Source organism: Urocitellus parryii, chromosome 9 (genome assembly GCF_045843805.1).
Source record: "Urocitellus parryii isolate mUroPar1 chromosome 9, mUroPar1.hap1, whole genome shotgun sequence".
In the NCBI taxonomy this organism is placed as follows: Eukaryota; Metazoa; Chordata; class Mammalia; order Rodentia; family Sciuridae; genus Urocitellus; species Urocitellus parryii.
The window spans coordinates 106,861,754-106,876,344 of record NC_135539.1 but is presented as its reverse complement, the minus strand read 5'-3'; the positions used below and the strand labels follow the sequence as shown (position 1 = coordinate 106,876,344).

Here is a 14,591-nt window from a genome sequence, read left to right as displayed (position 1 = left end):
AAAGAGATAATGCTCCTAAAACCAACCAACCAACCTTCCTTCCTTCAAACCCAAGGGTGCCTTACCACTGAGCTACATCCCTAGTCCTTTTTATTTTTTGAGACAGAGTCTCACTAAGTTGTTTAGGGCCTTGCTAAGTTGCTGAGGCTGGCCTCAAATTTGTGTTCCTCCTGCCTTAACCTCCACAATTGCTGGGATTACAGGCATGTGCCACTGTGCCTGGCCTTCCTAAAACCTTTCACTTTCACAATCTCAGTATCAAAGTCCTCAAATTTTTATTATTTTTCACAAGGACTAAGTAGCCTTGGGAAGCTTGCTCTAAGAACACTTTAGAAGGAAGCAACTATTGATCAAAGCACATAGGGTAAAAATAATAAGATATTAAAAAACCAAACACAGAATTCTGCCCAAGCCCTAATCCAAAATTATATATAGTTTGAGTCTTGACCAAACTTACCCTTTTCTTGACAAGAAACAGTTATATTTGTTAGGACTCTTACTCCATGAGCTGCAATGCCCCTGTTGTTATGGTAACAGCACTCTTGGGCTAATTTGACTAAATCAGAAGATCTAGGGGAAGAACCCACATTTCCTGAACAAGTTGAAAAAAGCAAGACAGATTATAATTCATTCATATAGCTCAAAAGCGGTTCAGTTTATAAGTTCAGTTTAAGTTTAATGAGAAAATCCCTAACAATAAATTTGACAAATTTTTTTTACCTTGACCCCTATTGCCACCATTTCTCTTTACCCATCAAGGTACATCAGGTATATGCTAGAAGTTTTGTACTGACTATGATCTAAAATCAATATAGGACTTTCCCATAAAAATATTAATAAAAATTGACAGAAAAAGTGTAAAATCCAAAAAAACTATAGATAGTATCCTGGGAATTCTAAAGGAAATGGATTAAGATGGATGTCACTGTAGGATTCTTGTCAGATAAAACCACTCCTTGAAGAGAGCAAATATAGGAATTCCTGAATACAGAGCTGGGAAATTCTGGGATCACATGATTCAATACTCTATTTTTATAGAAGAAGTCAAAGATATTAAGTAGCCTGCCATCAAGGTCTATTTGTTACAAATGCGCTATTTTTGTGCTTTGTATCTTAAGTTCTACGCTACAAATTGCAGCAACTTTTTAAATTCACATATCAAATTCTGCTATGGAGGGCTGAGTTGTGACTATTTTAATTTACAGGAGAGAAGATCCCAGTTATAACTGGATGAGTTTCAAGAGGAATAAAGAGATTTAAGCTTGTTTATCTTATTAGAAGAATTTGTCATTCTTGTCTTAATTTCCTCTGCTTATTTCTCCATGACTCTTGTCAACTTCAACCTTGTTTTTCATACCAAAGGTGACCATGTTTTTTGAGATTGACAGGAACACTATTAATAATAATTAATTACAATAGGTATAAACCAAGATTACCCTAGACAGTGTTGTTATATGGTCATCTTATTGATTTCTAGTTTAACACAAAAATATTAGCTTAGGTAAAACTCTCAGTGCTTTTAAGATAGGCAAAATATTAGAAAGATGAAAGTATATATTCTTTTTTTAAATTATGAAAATTGTATTTTCTCTAATTTTTCTTGCTCATGTGATAAAGACAATGCAGATTCCTCTATAAATTTGAAAACATGTTTTATAAATTGCTTTTTTTCTTTTTCTCCTTATTAATAATCCCCATAGAAAACTTGAAAAAGGTAGGAAAATTCAAGGAAGAAAACAAAATCTTCCCAAATCCCACAAATCAGCAAGAACTTACTGTTAACTTTTTAAAGAATAAGATTATTTTAATAATTTTGACTTATTTAGAAATAATTTTCTAAGATTAAAAACACAGTTCTAAAGGCACAACAAATAGTAGAAAAGATTAGTGAGAAAAAAGTCTCCCTCATCCACCTAATGCTACCAATTTCTTAGGTTATTATTTGCAAGCATATTTATTCCTTGCTTTTCCCTTTTTTATCCACTATTCTACACCTTACTATAATTTTCTTTAAGTATTATCAAGACTGTTTCATGCCACATTCCTTTTTAATAAATTGCATGAAAATTGCATGAATTCTATTGCAATAATATATTGTAATTTCTTTAATGAATACCTTATTGACAGACATTTTTATGATGCTCCACCAATGCACAATATTTTGCTATTACATGAATGATGCTATAAATGATATTGTGTATATAATTTCTTTTCTTTTCCTCCTTCCTTTCTCTTTCTTTCTTTCTTTTTTTTTTTTTTTTTGGTACTACTGATCTCATTCTGGAGACACAGCAACATATCTTCCCTACTTCTTACTACTGCTCCAAATTTAGTCTGTGGCATGGGAATGATTAATTAAATTCAGGCCACAAATGTGCATATTAGCTGTTAAGGGAGGCGTGGCAATAGAATATCAGGTCTTTTTAGCTTCCTAGTAAGACTAATATGGCAGGAAATTTCCTTTACTCAATAAAATCATCATATGCAGCCATAAAAAGGACAAATAAATGTACACTACAGTTCTTTAATTATTTCAGTTCAAATTAACTGACTAGAAAAGGAAGCAAAAGAGATTTCACAACATTTTCATTAGAACAAAGAACTGTAGCCTTAAGTCTGTTAGGTAAACAGGTTCCTCACTGAGTATTAATAAAAGCGTTTTAGAGTTAATAATTGTGAATAAGCAACTAGAAAAGCATTATTGAACTGTAATAAAATTTTAATCATTTTCCAGAGATATAATTTACACCTACAAGGAAGCATATGACATTTGTTTTTAAAATTCACCACCCATTGGCCTTTGAAATGTACTTAAATTAAAGGGCATTTTGAGTCAGAGACATAAAAGCAAATCACCTATTTTAAGCAACCTCAAAAACATTGTTTCACTCGCATATAATTCAAAAAGGACAAATCAGAGAAGTAGTATCTGTGAGTTAAGATGAAGGAGGTAAGATTTTATTTTCATAAATATTAGTTAAGAAATCATTTTCAAATAAATCACTAGCATACAGAGGAGTATGAGACTAAAACCTTCCCAGATTTAAAACTTCACAGAGGAAATAACTTGAGACATAAACACAGATAAAAGACTTAGCCACATTATCTCTTCCTTACCTGGAGCTAAACTAAAGTACTGTTTGATGGCAATAGTCCCTGATAGTGTGGAAAGGACAGACAACATCCCCAGCTTTAAGCTGTCATAAGGAGTCTGGAGAGCACATTCACAGAGTGCCTGAAATGTGAAGAGAAATGAACACAGAATTTGAAACATCAATATACCTCTAAATTGTCAACTCCATTTAAATTTTCTAGCTTTTAGAAAAATCATACAAAAGGAATTTAACCCATGATTAAAAAACTTAGGTCAAACAGCCAAAATCCTTAGAGAAGCCGAAGGAGCATGATAACTAAATATAATATAGCATCATGGAACAGAAAAAGGATTCTAGGTAAAAACAAAAGGAACTTGAATAAAAGATGCACTTTAAATAATAATAATAATAATAATAAACAATGTATTAGTATTGGTTCTTTTGTGTGTGTGTGTGTGGGGGGGAGTACTGGGGATTAAACCCAGGGCCTTATGCATGCAAGGCAAACACTCTACCAACTGAGCTATATCTCCAGCCCAGTATTGGTTCTTTTATAACAAGTGTACCATATTACTATAAAAATGTCAACAATAGGGGAAACTGGGTGTAGTGTATGTGTACTATTTTCTTCATTTTTCTATAAATGCAAAACTATTATAAACCATTTTATTTACCTAAGATATATAAGTATGTTATGTATGTGTATTTAAAAACATCGAGTATGTGACCACTCTATCTAATTTTTAAATAAGTACAGCTATCCTTCATTTCTAGTCATTTACTCTATTCCTAACTGTAATTGTCTGAAGTATTAACTAAAAACTAAATGTTAGTTTTTCTTTCATTGCAGTGAACTATGGATATATGCTCATAGCATGGTGACTCTTGCCTAGCCTGTGTGATAGGACTCTGCATAACATGACTACGTGCAATACAGTGGAACAATTTTCTTGTAAAATGAGGCTAATTCCATGCTCCCACAAAGGCAGAGTTTCAGAAAATGAACAAAACTTAAAGTCTAGGGGAAAATAAAAAATAAAATTTTGGAAATGGTTAAATTAACCAATAAGTTTAGTAAGATTCTAATTAAAACACCAACAAAATTTTGGAGGAGATTTGATACCAAAGAGCACATGGAAAAATTAAAATCAGAAAATATCCAGATAAAAATCTGGAAAGCAACAGAGTCAAATATACATTAGAATTTAATATATAATAATGGCATTTCAAATCAGAAGGATCATTGAATAAATTTGAAGGACAATTGGTCAGTCATTTGAGTAAAATAAAACTAAATCTGTTTATGGTTAATAAAAGAAAAAAAAAACAGAACTGTAAAAAATGCTAGGCATTAACATGGAAAAACAAAAAGTAAAAAGATAACTGACAAAATCGGAAAAAATTATATCACATAAGATCAATAAAAGGTCAATAACCACACACAAAAAGTTCTTATTAATAGGCAAAATCCAATAAAAATCAGCAATTCACAGAAATAACTTATATATAGGCTTTAAAAGTAAGATGTTTAACCTAATTCATATTTTCAAAAATTTAAATTAAAGGAAGTATTGCTTTTCAGATGGATCAAGGTTAATGCGTAACATTGAAGAGTATGGGGAAGTAGGTACTTTCACACATTACTGATAAAGGGTAAAATGGTGTAAACTGCATTGATGGATAATTGGCATTAACTCTCAAAAGTTTAAAAATACATATTATTGAACTCAGCAATTCAAAAATTTATGTTCACAAAGGTAATTTTTTTTTCTTTTACTTTCTTCCTTTTTTTTAGTACTGGGGATTGATCCTAGGGACACTTTTTACCACTGAGCTACATATTCTGTCTGCCCCCTGCCATGTCTTTTTTTAAAAAGGGTTTCATTAATTTGCCTAGGAGCCTTGCTGAATTGCTGAGGCGGCTTCAAATTTGCGATTCTCCTATCTGTCTCCTGGGTCACTGGGATTACACACCTACACAAAAGTTAATTTTACAAAATATTCAATGTAGCAATGTTAACAGTAACAGTAAAAATTATTGAAAGTTAGAAGCAACTCATAACCTCCATCAATGGAGGACTGGTAGTATAAAGGCAATACTATGTAAGTAAAAAAAAGTAATAGCTCTACCTGCTAATATGAGACAATTTCCAAGATACACTAAGGGCAAAAGGTTCAGAACATGCATGTAGTATATTTTCATTTGCACAGATAAAAAAGATGTACAAATTCTTGCGTATGGGTGAGTAAGATTAGGAGGATATACAGATAAACATATTTAATATTACTCACTATAATACTTTGAACTCTAGGAATTTATCATGTGCATGTATGCATATTTTTCAATTGAAAGAAAAATCGAATTAACAACAAAAATGGCAGCAGCAATAAAAACCATCATGGAAGGAATAGACCTTAAAGAAGCAGGGGATTTGTAGAAATGGAAAAGGAAGACAGTCTAGGTAATGCAAACAATTAAGCCAGAATATAGAGTGTTTATTTGTTTCCAAGAGGAAATATGTTCAAAATGGATGGAAGCTGAGAGAGAGAATTAAGTCAGATTAGGAGGCTCTTGAATGTCAGGCACAGTAACTTCAGCTTGATGAAAAACGATTAAAGGAAGCCATGGAGAGGAATGATGACAGAGTTAGGGAAGAGTATTCTGGCAATGGGAAACAACGTAAGTTCACAAGAGAATTGAAAGCTAAGGAGGACAATCCATAGACTATGGCAGTAATTCCAGCAGGCAATGAAGATGGCCTGAGTTAGAGTTCAGTAGGTAGTAGGAATGAACATTAGAAGATAAGTATGAGATATTTTACTTTGTTTTTTTCTTGTGATGCTGGGGATCAAATAGAGGGCCTTGTGCATACTAAAAACACACTCCCAGCTAGTGAGAAACATTTAAAAGATAACAAAATAGAATGAACAAGAAGCATTCAATAGTGATTATAAAATTTCAAATCTGGTGACCACATAATGTTGATTCTATTTATAAAGACTGAAAATTTATGAAGTAGGTCAACTATAGAGGAATGTCAGAAAATAAGATATTAAGTCTAAGAAGAAATATTCATCAGGCATTTGGAAACTAAGATATAACAGATATTTAGTTGGAAGACTCACATCAGAATTTTGGCTCTGCCATTTGCCATCTCTTTGATTAGAGCCAATTAACTGAAATCTTTGAGTCTCAACTTCTTTGCCTATAAAATGGGATAAATGTAAGAATTGCAGGTTTTCATATAAAATATCTGTGAAAAAAATAGGCAAGAAATTAGATTTTGATAGCCAATGGGTAAAAATGCTGTATAGATGGAAGAACAGTAGGTGAGAATATATTTCATTCTATACTTTTTTGTAGCTTTGGAATTTTGACTACATAAATGCACCAGCATCAGAACTTTGAATTTGGGCTGGGGATGTGGCTCAAGCGGTAATGCGCTCGTCTGGCATGCAAGGGGCGCTGGGTTCGATCCTCAGCACCACATAAAAATAAAGATGTTGTGTCCACCAAGAACTAAAAAATAAATATTAAAAAATTCTCTCTTAAAAAAAAAGAACTTTGAATTAAACTTAAAGTAGGGGCATTTATTGTCTGTAAGGTTTTTATATAGTTACTGAAAGTTGTACTTTGCAACCTATACAAGCTACTATATTAGAGAGCAATGAAGAAGCTGAACTAAAAGGACTAAGTATATGGTTGGAGGATCTACATACTGGCATTATAAGAGGTCATCAGAATGACAGAGAATAAATGGAAGAATGCAGGCCAAGAATTCAACTCCCGAGGAGAAGGAACAGTGAGAAAAACACAGAGAAGATACAGCTTAGACTATAAAGAATGAGTGAAGATAGTTAAATGCCAAAGAAGCCAAAAGAAGGGCTAGATTGACAGTGTCACATGTACCAAAAATACAAGACGATAAAGGGAAGAAAAAGTCTTTGGTTTTAGCTTAAGAACACATCTAAAGGCAACTGTATAAAAGGAATAGTAGAGTATGGAGAAAATAAAGCAGCTACAAATGCTGTTTTTTGAAGTTCAAAAGAAAGCATTTTTCATTGGGCATCCTGGTACAGGCCTATAATCCAAGAGGCTCAGGAGGCTGCGGCAGGAGGATTCCAAGTTCAAGACCAGCCTCAGCAACTCAACGAGGCCCTAAACAACTGCATGAGACCCTGTCTCAAAATAAAAAATAAAAAGGGCTTGCTTAAGTGCCCTTGGGTTCAACTCCCAGTATCAAAAAGAAACCAAAAAAAAAGTACTTTTTAAAGAAAGTGACCAAATTATATTGTTATATTGTGTGCATGTACAAATATGTAAAAATGACTCCCACTATTATATATATAGTGGGAGTATATACTTAGAGAGAATAAAAATACAAAAAATAAAAGTAATTATTAGTTAATGCTATATTTTAATTTATTAACTCAAATGCTGAGGCCACTTCTATTTGTTCATTTTTTTATTGCCTAAACTGTCCTGCCTTGTATTGTTAATTAGCTTGTGAGTTAGGACTAAAATCAAATAGCCCCAGAAGTTAGGGACTGTATCTTGTATTTATGTACCAAAATTATGTCTGACATGGTCTGTATATAACTGAAACTTATCTTTTTGTGACTATCAGGAAGGTAAATGAGGTAATTTATATAAGATGATGATGATAATAACTTTTTTTTTAAAGAGAGAGAAAGGAGGAGAGAGAGAGAGAGAGAGAGAGAGAGAGAGAGAGAGAGAGAAATTTTAATATTTATTTTTTAGTTTTCGGTGGACACAACATCTTTTGTTTTGTATGTGGTGTTAAGGATTGAACCCGGGCCGCACGCATGCCAGGCAAGCGCGCTACCACTTGAGCCACATCCCCAGCCCCAATAATAACTTTTAAAAAAGAGAAATTTTAATATTTGAAAAAAATTAGAAAGGCTAGGGATAAAGCTCAGTTGGTAGGGTGCTTGCCTCGCATGCACAAGGCCCTGGGTTGGATCCCTGTACCACAGAAATAAATAAATAAACAAACAAACAAACAAACAAATAAATAAGAATAATTAGAAAAATCTCATGGTAAAATTACTTACAATGTTATCTTCTTATTTCTGTCAGATAGCATACTACTAGGTATCTAAAAGTACCTAATGATTTCAAGATTCACTGATTCAAATAAGTAAGTTTGACAGAGCAAATCATGAAGTGCTCTAGAGATGGCACATCAATCATACTTTGAATGATGAAATCTGGTTCAAGTTTCTGTTTCAAGGACATTACCTATAACATAATTATTTTTACTATGACCATTTTTCGTATCAACAAAAAAGAAAGACTAGCTCTTCAAATAGAGTCCCCTTTCTCATTTACCACCACTGTCTTCCTCATGAACTATCTGGTCTAAATTTCTGTCTCTGTTGGCTTTACTCACTGCTCAATCAGAAGCCCTGGCCTGAATTGCTGTTTTCTAGGTCAGTCTCTAAACAGGGGCTTCTTCTCTACCCTAGAATCAGACTTGCCGCCAGGGATGTGTTCCAGAAAAAAGCCTATAACCTTTAAAGTTTAAAGGGGGAAAAAAATACACACACACACACACACACACACACACACACGTATGTTTGAAAGTATTCTGTCAGAGACAGTGAATTTTCTATGTTTACATTGTACTAACTACAAAGAAAAAGATTATTAAAAGAACTGATTAAAAGATCTCCTAACTTGTCATTCCTCTTAGTACTGGGTAAGGTATAAATCAGAAACTCTCAAGAGAGATAATGCCAAAAATAAAATTATATCTTTTGGAATATCCACAATAAACTTAAAAAAAAGTTTGCTTTGTAACAGAAGCTGCATAAGTCAATATCCCCTTCAGATGAGACTATGCAATCAGAATATTGTAAACTAATTATACAGACTAATACCAACTACTTATTTTAGCAAGGCATCAAAAATAGCCAAAGGAAATTATAAACACATTAAAAGTTAGCTTGTGAGTTAGGAACTTATTCTATTTTTGACTACATTAATAATAAAACAATACTTGGGCCTTCATTTAGGCCTCTTCTTTCTTTAGGCTTTTAAAACACTCAGAATGAAAGTCTTATGTTTAATAAGATATGTGATTCCACATGGAATTTATTTTATTTTTTATTTTTTTATTGGTCGTTCATAACATTACATAGTTCTTAATACATCATATTACACGGTTTGATTCAAGTGGGTTATGAACTCCCGCTTTTACCCCGTATACAGATTCCACATGGAATTTATAAAACTAAGCATTAGAAGCAGCAATGAAGGGCTGGGGATGTGGCTCAAGCAGTCGCCTGGCATGCACGGGGCACTGGGTTCGATCCTCAGCACCACATAAAAATAAAATAAAGATGTTGTGTCCACTGAAAACTGAAAAATAAATATTAAAAAAAATTCTCAAAAAATTTTTTTAAAAAGCAGCAATGAAATGGACACAATTTGATCTTGAAATACCAAAACTCAAAATCAATTAGCAATGATTAAGATTAGTTGAGAGGAAGGAAGAAAGGAAAGAAGTAGGGAAGGATGGAAAAGCCCTAGAAGTACAGTTACTCTTGGTAATTAAGAGTAAAATTCAAATTTAAAACAAACACATTATTACTCTATAAGGCTTAAATCATTAAAACTGTTCTCTTGAAGTATTTCAGTATTTTCAAAACATACTTTCCCCCTTTAAAAATGTTATTTGACTATATCCATTTAATTAAAATCAATAGACTAGTGTTTCTGATAAATGGGAAAAAAATTATTTGTAGGAGAAATAAACATTTAAAAAAATATGTTCAATAAAAAAACACAAACAAATAAAAAGCCACAAGATAAATTAGAATTAAAAATTTCAAGATAAAGGAAGATGTGGCATAAAAAAAATGAAGAAATAGCTGTGAAATCAACAAAATAATTATGTTTAAAAATACCATCAATGTGGTTGTGGAATTCAATGAAAAAAATTATTATAAAAAAACTTGCAGTATAAAAAATGATTTGGAAATTAAATTCCAGAGTATTTTAATAAAACACAGGGGTAAAGGAGATTAAGGGAATAGAAAAAGGAGAATTTCAGCCTGCTAAAATTTATAACATTTCAACTACCAAACTTTTCATTCTTAATGTTAATAGAGATGCATAGGTTCTTATATTTATATACTGAATATAGAGGTAGGTAAAACAAATATAGTAAGTTTAATTAGCATACTAAAATGTGTTCATTCACTTGGAGAGAAAAAAAACAAAACTTGATCAAAACGGGAGAAAAAAGCAATGAACAAAGGAAACAGAATTACAAACAGCATAAAATAAGATGAAAGAAAACCTGTTAAATAAATATAAATAAGATATGTTACATTTTTAAAAGACTTAGATTTAAGTCAAAAGAGGTAGAACTATAAAGGATCAGAATTAAATGACAGAGGGGGGAGGAAAATAAAATTGGCAAAGACTTGAGAGACATGTAAAGAAAAAGAAACAAGTGGCAATAATAATAACATACAAATAATTTGAAAACAAAGTTCTAAGTAGGACAGAGGAAACTTTACTGATAAAAGTCCTATTTGTGGAATAAATCTAACCAAGATGATAAAAGACTTCTATGATGAAAACTATAGGACACTGAAGAAATTGAAGAAGACCTCAAAAGATGGAAAGACCTTCTATATTCATGAATAGGCAGAATTAATATTGTTAAATGGCCATACTACTAAAAGTAATATACAGATTCAATACAATTGCCATCAAAATAACAATGACATTTTTCACAGATCTAGAAAAAAACAGTCCTAAAATTCATTTGGAAGAATAAAAGACCCAGAATAGACAAAGCAATGCTAAGCCAGAAAAGCAATGTTAGAGGCGTCACAATACCTGTCTTCCAATTATTCTACAGAGTTATAGTAACAAAAATTGGATGGTACTGGCATAAAAACAGACACATAGACCAATGACACAAGAGTTAATAAATGAGACAGCATCAAATTAGAAGACACAGAGATCAACCCACAGATAGTCATCTGACTGTGACAAAAATATACACTAGAGAAAAGACAGTCTTTTTAACAAATGGTATTGGGAAAACTGGTTATCCACATATAGAAGAATAAAAGTAGACCCTTATCTCTCACCTTGTACAAAAATCAACCCAAAATGGATTAAAGACCAAGGAATTAGAGCAGAAACTATGTAACTCCTAGAAGAAAACATAGAATCAACATTCTAGCTTTTAGGCACAGAAAAGGACTTTCTCAACAGGACCCTTAAACCTCAGGAAATAATGCCAAGAGTTAATAAATGAGACAGCATCAAATTAAAAAGCTTCCACAGAGCAAAGAAAACAATTAGGAATATGGAGAGAACTCAGAGAATGGAAGAAAAATCTTTGCTAGATATTAATCCCCTGTCAGAAGAGTAGCTATCTAGAATATATGAAGAGCTCAAAAACCTCTACACCAAAATATCAAATAATAAACGGGAAAATGAATTAAACACACACTTCTCAAAAAAAGAAATACAAATGGCCAACAAATAAAAAATGTTCAACATCATTAGCAATTAGGGAAATGCAAATGAAAATTATAGTGAGATTTCAACTCACACCAGCTAGAATACAATGGTAGCTATCAAGAATACAAACAATAATAAATACGGGAGAGGATGTGGAGAAAAAGGAAACTTATACTGTTGGTGGGGCTGTAAATTAGTTTAACCATTATGGAAATCAGTGTATGGAGGCTCCTCAAAAGACTAGTCATGAAACCACCATGATCCAGCTGTATTACTTCTCAGTATTTACCCTGAAGAATTAAAGTCATTTTACTACAGTGATATAAGCATACCCATGTTTATAGCATCACAATTCACGATAGACAAACTAAGGAACCAGCCCAGGTGTCCATCAATGGATGAATGGATAAAGAAAATGTGGTATAAATATACAATGGTGTAATATTCAGCCATATAGAAAAATGAAATTATGGCATTTGCAGGAAAATGGATGAAATTCAAGAATATCATGTTAAGCAAAATAAGTGAAACTCATAGGTTGAGGGTTATCTGTTTTCTCATATGTGAAAGTCAGAGAGGAAAAAGGAAAAAGGCATGAATCTCATAAAAATCAAACGCAGGGCTGAGGTTGTAGCTCACTGAAAGAGCACTTGCCTAGCATGTGTGAGGCACTGGGTTCAATCCTCAGAACCACACATAAATATATAAATAAAAAATAAAGGTCCATCAATAACTAAAAAAAAAAAAAAAAAAAGATCAGTAGAGAAAAGGTACTAAGGGGTGGAAAGTAGGAAGGGAAGAGGGAAGTGCTGGGGAGTGATATTGGCCAAATTATATTGTTATATTGTGTGCACATGTGAATAGGTAACAACAAATCCCATCAATAACTATAATGCTCCATGTAAGGGAAACTATCAGTTCTCATCTTGGAAGAAAATAGTTACAGCATCTTATATAATTGATCAAGGTCTTCTCCCTATAAAATAATAGTACACTGACTTACTTATCACTGGTTCTTCTTTGCTGGATCTTTCTCATATCATCATTCCCTAAATCTCCTCTAGCAGTATTCTCTCCCCAGGGGGGTCATTCAGTCTCATGGCTTTAAATATCATCCATACTCTCATATTTATTACGTCAGTTATATTTGTCAATTCGATTCCAGAGTCGTATCTTTGATATCTTACACTCTACACTTTATATGAATGATCATAAGTGAACTTTTGATTTTTTCTTAAAGAAACGAGACTCCCAGAGTCTTGCCTGTTCAAGTTCATGGTGATTCCATTTACTGAAGGCAAAAACCTTAGAGCCACTTTTCTTTCTCTTATACTATGCATATGTCAGTAAATCCATCAGTTCTGACTTTAAAATTTATCTATAATATCATAACTTCACACTACAGCCCCCACTACCACCCTAATTTAGGTAACCACAGTATTTTCTAAGTATTATTCACAATTATTAAATATTCTCCATTTGTCTTTACACCCCTACAATTTAGTTTCTATATAGCTAAGCCAGAGATTCTTTTAAAATTTTAAGTCAGATAATGTTCTCTGCTCAAAATCTTCCAATGGCAATTCATCACATGTATAATGCTCCTCTCTCCAACTACCTACATGAGAATCTATTAATTTCTCCTAATTTACAGTCACACTGACCTCACACCCATGAATGCTCCTACTTTTTTCCTGCTATTTCTGCTGGTATGGCTCTTCCTTAAGAGGCCCTCAATGTTGAAATTGGGTGCTTGTTCAAATGTCACCTTCTTAGTAAGGACTTCCCTTACCACCTATTTAAAATTACAACCTCCATCTTCCACCCTCACTAATCCTCTTCCCAATCTTTATTTTTCTCCACAACATTTACCACCAATCTCACTTGTCTACCTAGCAGAAGCAGAGGCAAATCTTCTTGAGAGAAATGTACTTCCATTCTGGCCTTCAGAGAATTTCCACACATACTTTTCCAAGAAAAATAAGTAATTCAAAGTAACAAAACAACCAAGTTTATAAGGAAAAATGGTCTATGACAAAGAACCAACAGAATTGTCGGAGAAAGTTCTGAAAATACTTTAGATAAGCTGAAGAGATAATTTATTAAACTAAAATGTGAATAAGAAGAAATTATCCAGAACACTGCACAAAGTGGTAGAAAATAAGACAATAAATAACATGGAGGATTAAATGAAGTACTAGCAAATATTTAATTTGGGCTCTAAGAGGAAAAATGAGACAGTGGGCAGTATGTGAAGGAATTATGACTGACCATTTCCCAGAATTGTGGACAGATGCCAATCTTCTGATCTAAGAAGCCCAATAAATTCTAGATAATTTAAAGGTAAGAAATTCACAACCAGACATTTCATGGTGAAACTGCAGAACATCAAACCAGAGAAAATTTTAAAAGAAAAAAGAAAGCCTTCAAGAAAGTATTGTTATTTCTCAGCAGTATTAATGGAAGCAGACAGCAGAATGGCATGTTAATGTCCTGGGAATTTTATCCCCACAGAAAGTATCTTTCAAGATGGAGGACAAAGGGCTGCAGTTGTAGTTCAATGGTATAGCACCTGCCTAGCATGTGGTGAGACACTGGGTTTGGTTCTCAGCACTGCATATAAATAAATAAAATAAAGGTTCAACAACTAATAAAAATATATATATATAAAAGATTGAGGACAAAAATGAAGACATTTTCAGAGAAGTAAACATGAGAGTTTACCACCACAGATTCACTGAAAGACTTTTCAAAGACAGAAGAAAAAGTATCCCGGGGAGAAAGATACAAGAAGAGCAAAGACAGTGAAGGCCCAAATGAACACTGCATCCTAAAACAACAGCAAAATTGTATAATCAGAAAAAAACAGAATTAAAACATATGATGTGCCAGGTGTGGTGGTGCATGCCTGTAATCCCAGCAACTGGGCAAGTTGAGATAGGAGAATTGTGTGTGTCATATCACCCTCAGAAATTTAGCAAGGC

The 14,591-nt window shown here is 32.9% G+C and overlaps 1 protein-coding gene across 1 annotated transcript in view; it reads right to left on the bottom strand.

Annotated features, from left to right (window-relative positions):
• Positions 1 to 14,591, bottom strand: part of Ints7 (integrator complex subunit 7) — a 77,539-nt gene that overhangs the window by 32,921 nt on the left and 30,027 nt on the right. The window contains exons 8-9 of the mRNA XM_026387510.2: positions 3,118 to 3,235; positions 458 to 592 (exon numbers count right to left, since the gene is read on the bottom strand). Coding sequence (XP_026243295.1) covers positions 458 to 592; positions 3,118 to 3,235 — 253 coding nt within the window. The remainder of the gene's footprint in view (positions 1 to 457; positions 593 to 3,117; positions 3,236 to 14,591) is intronic.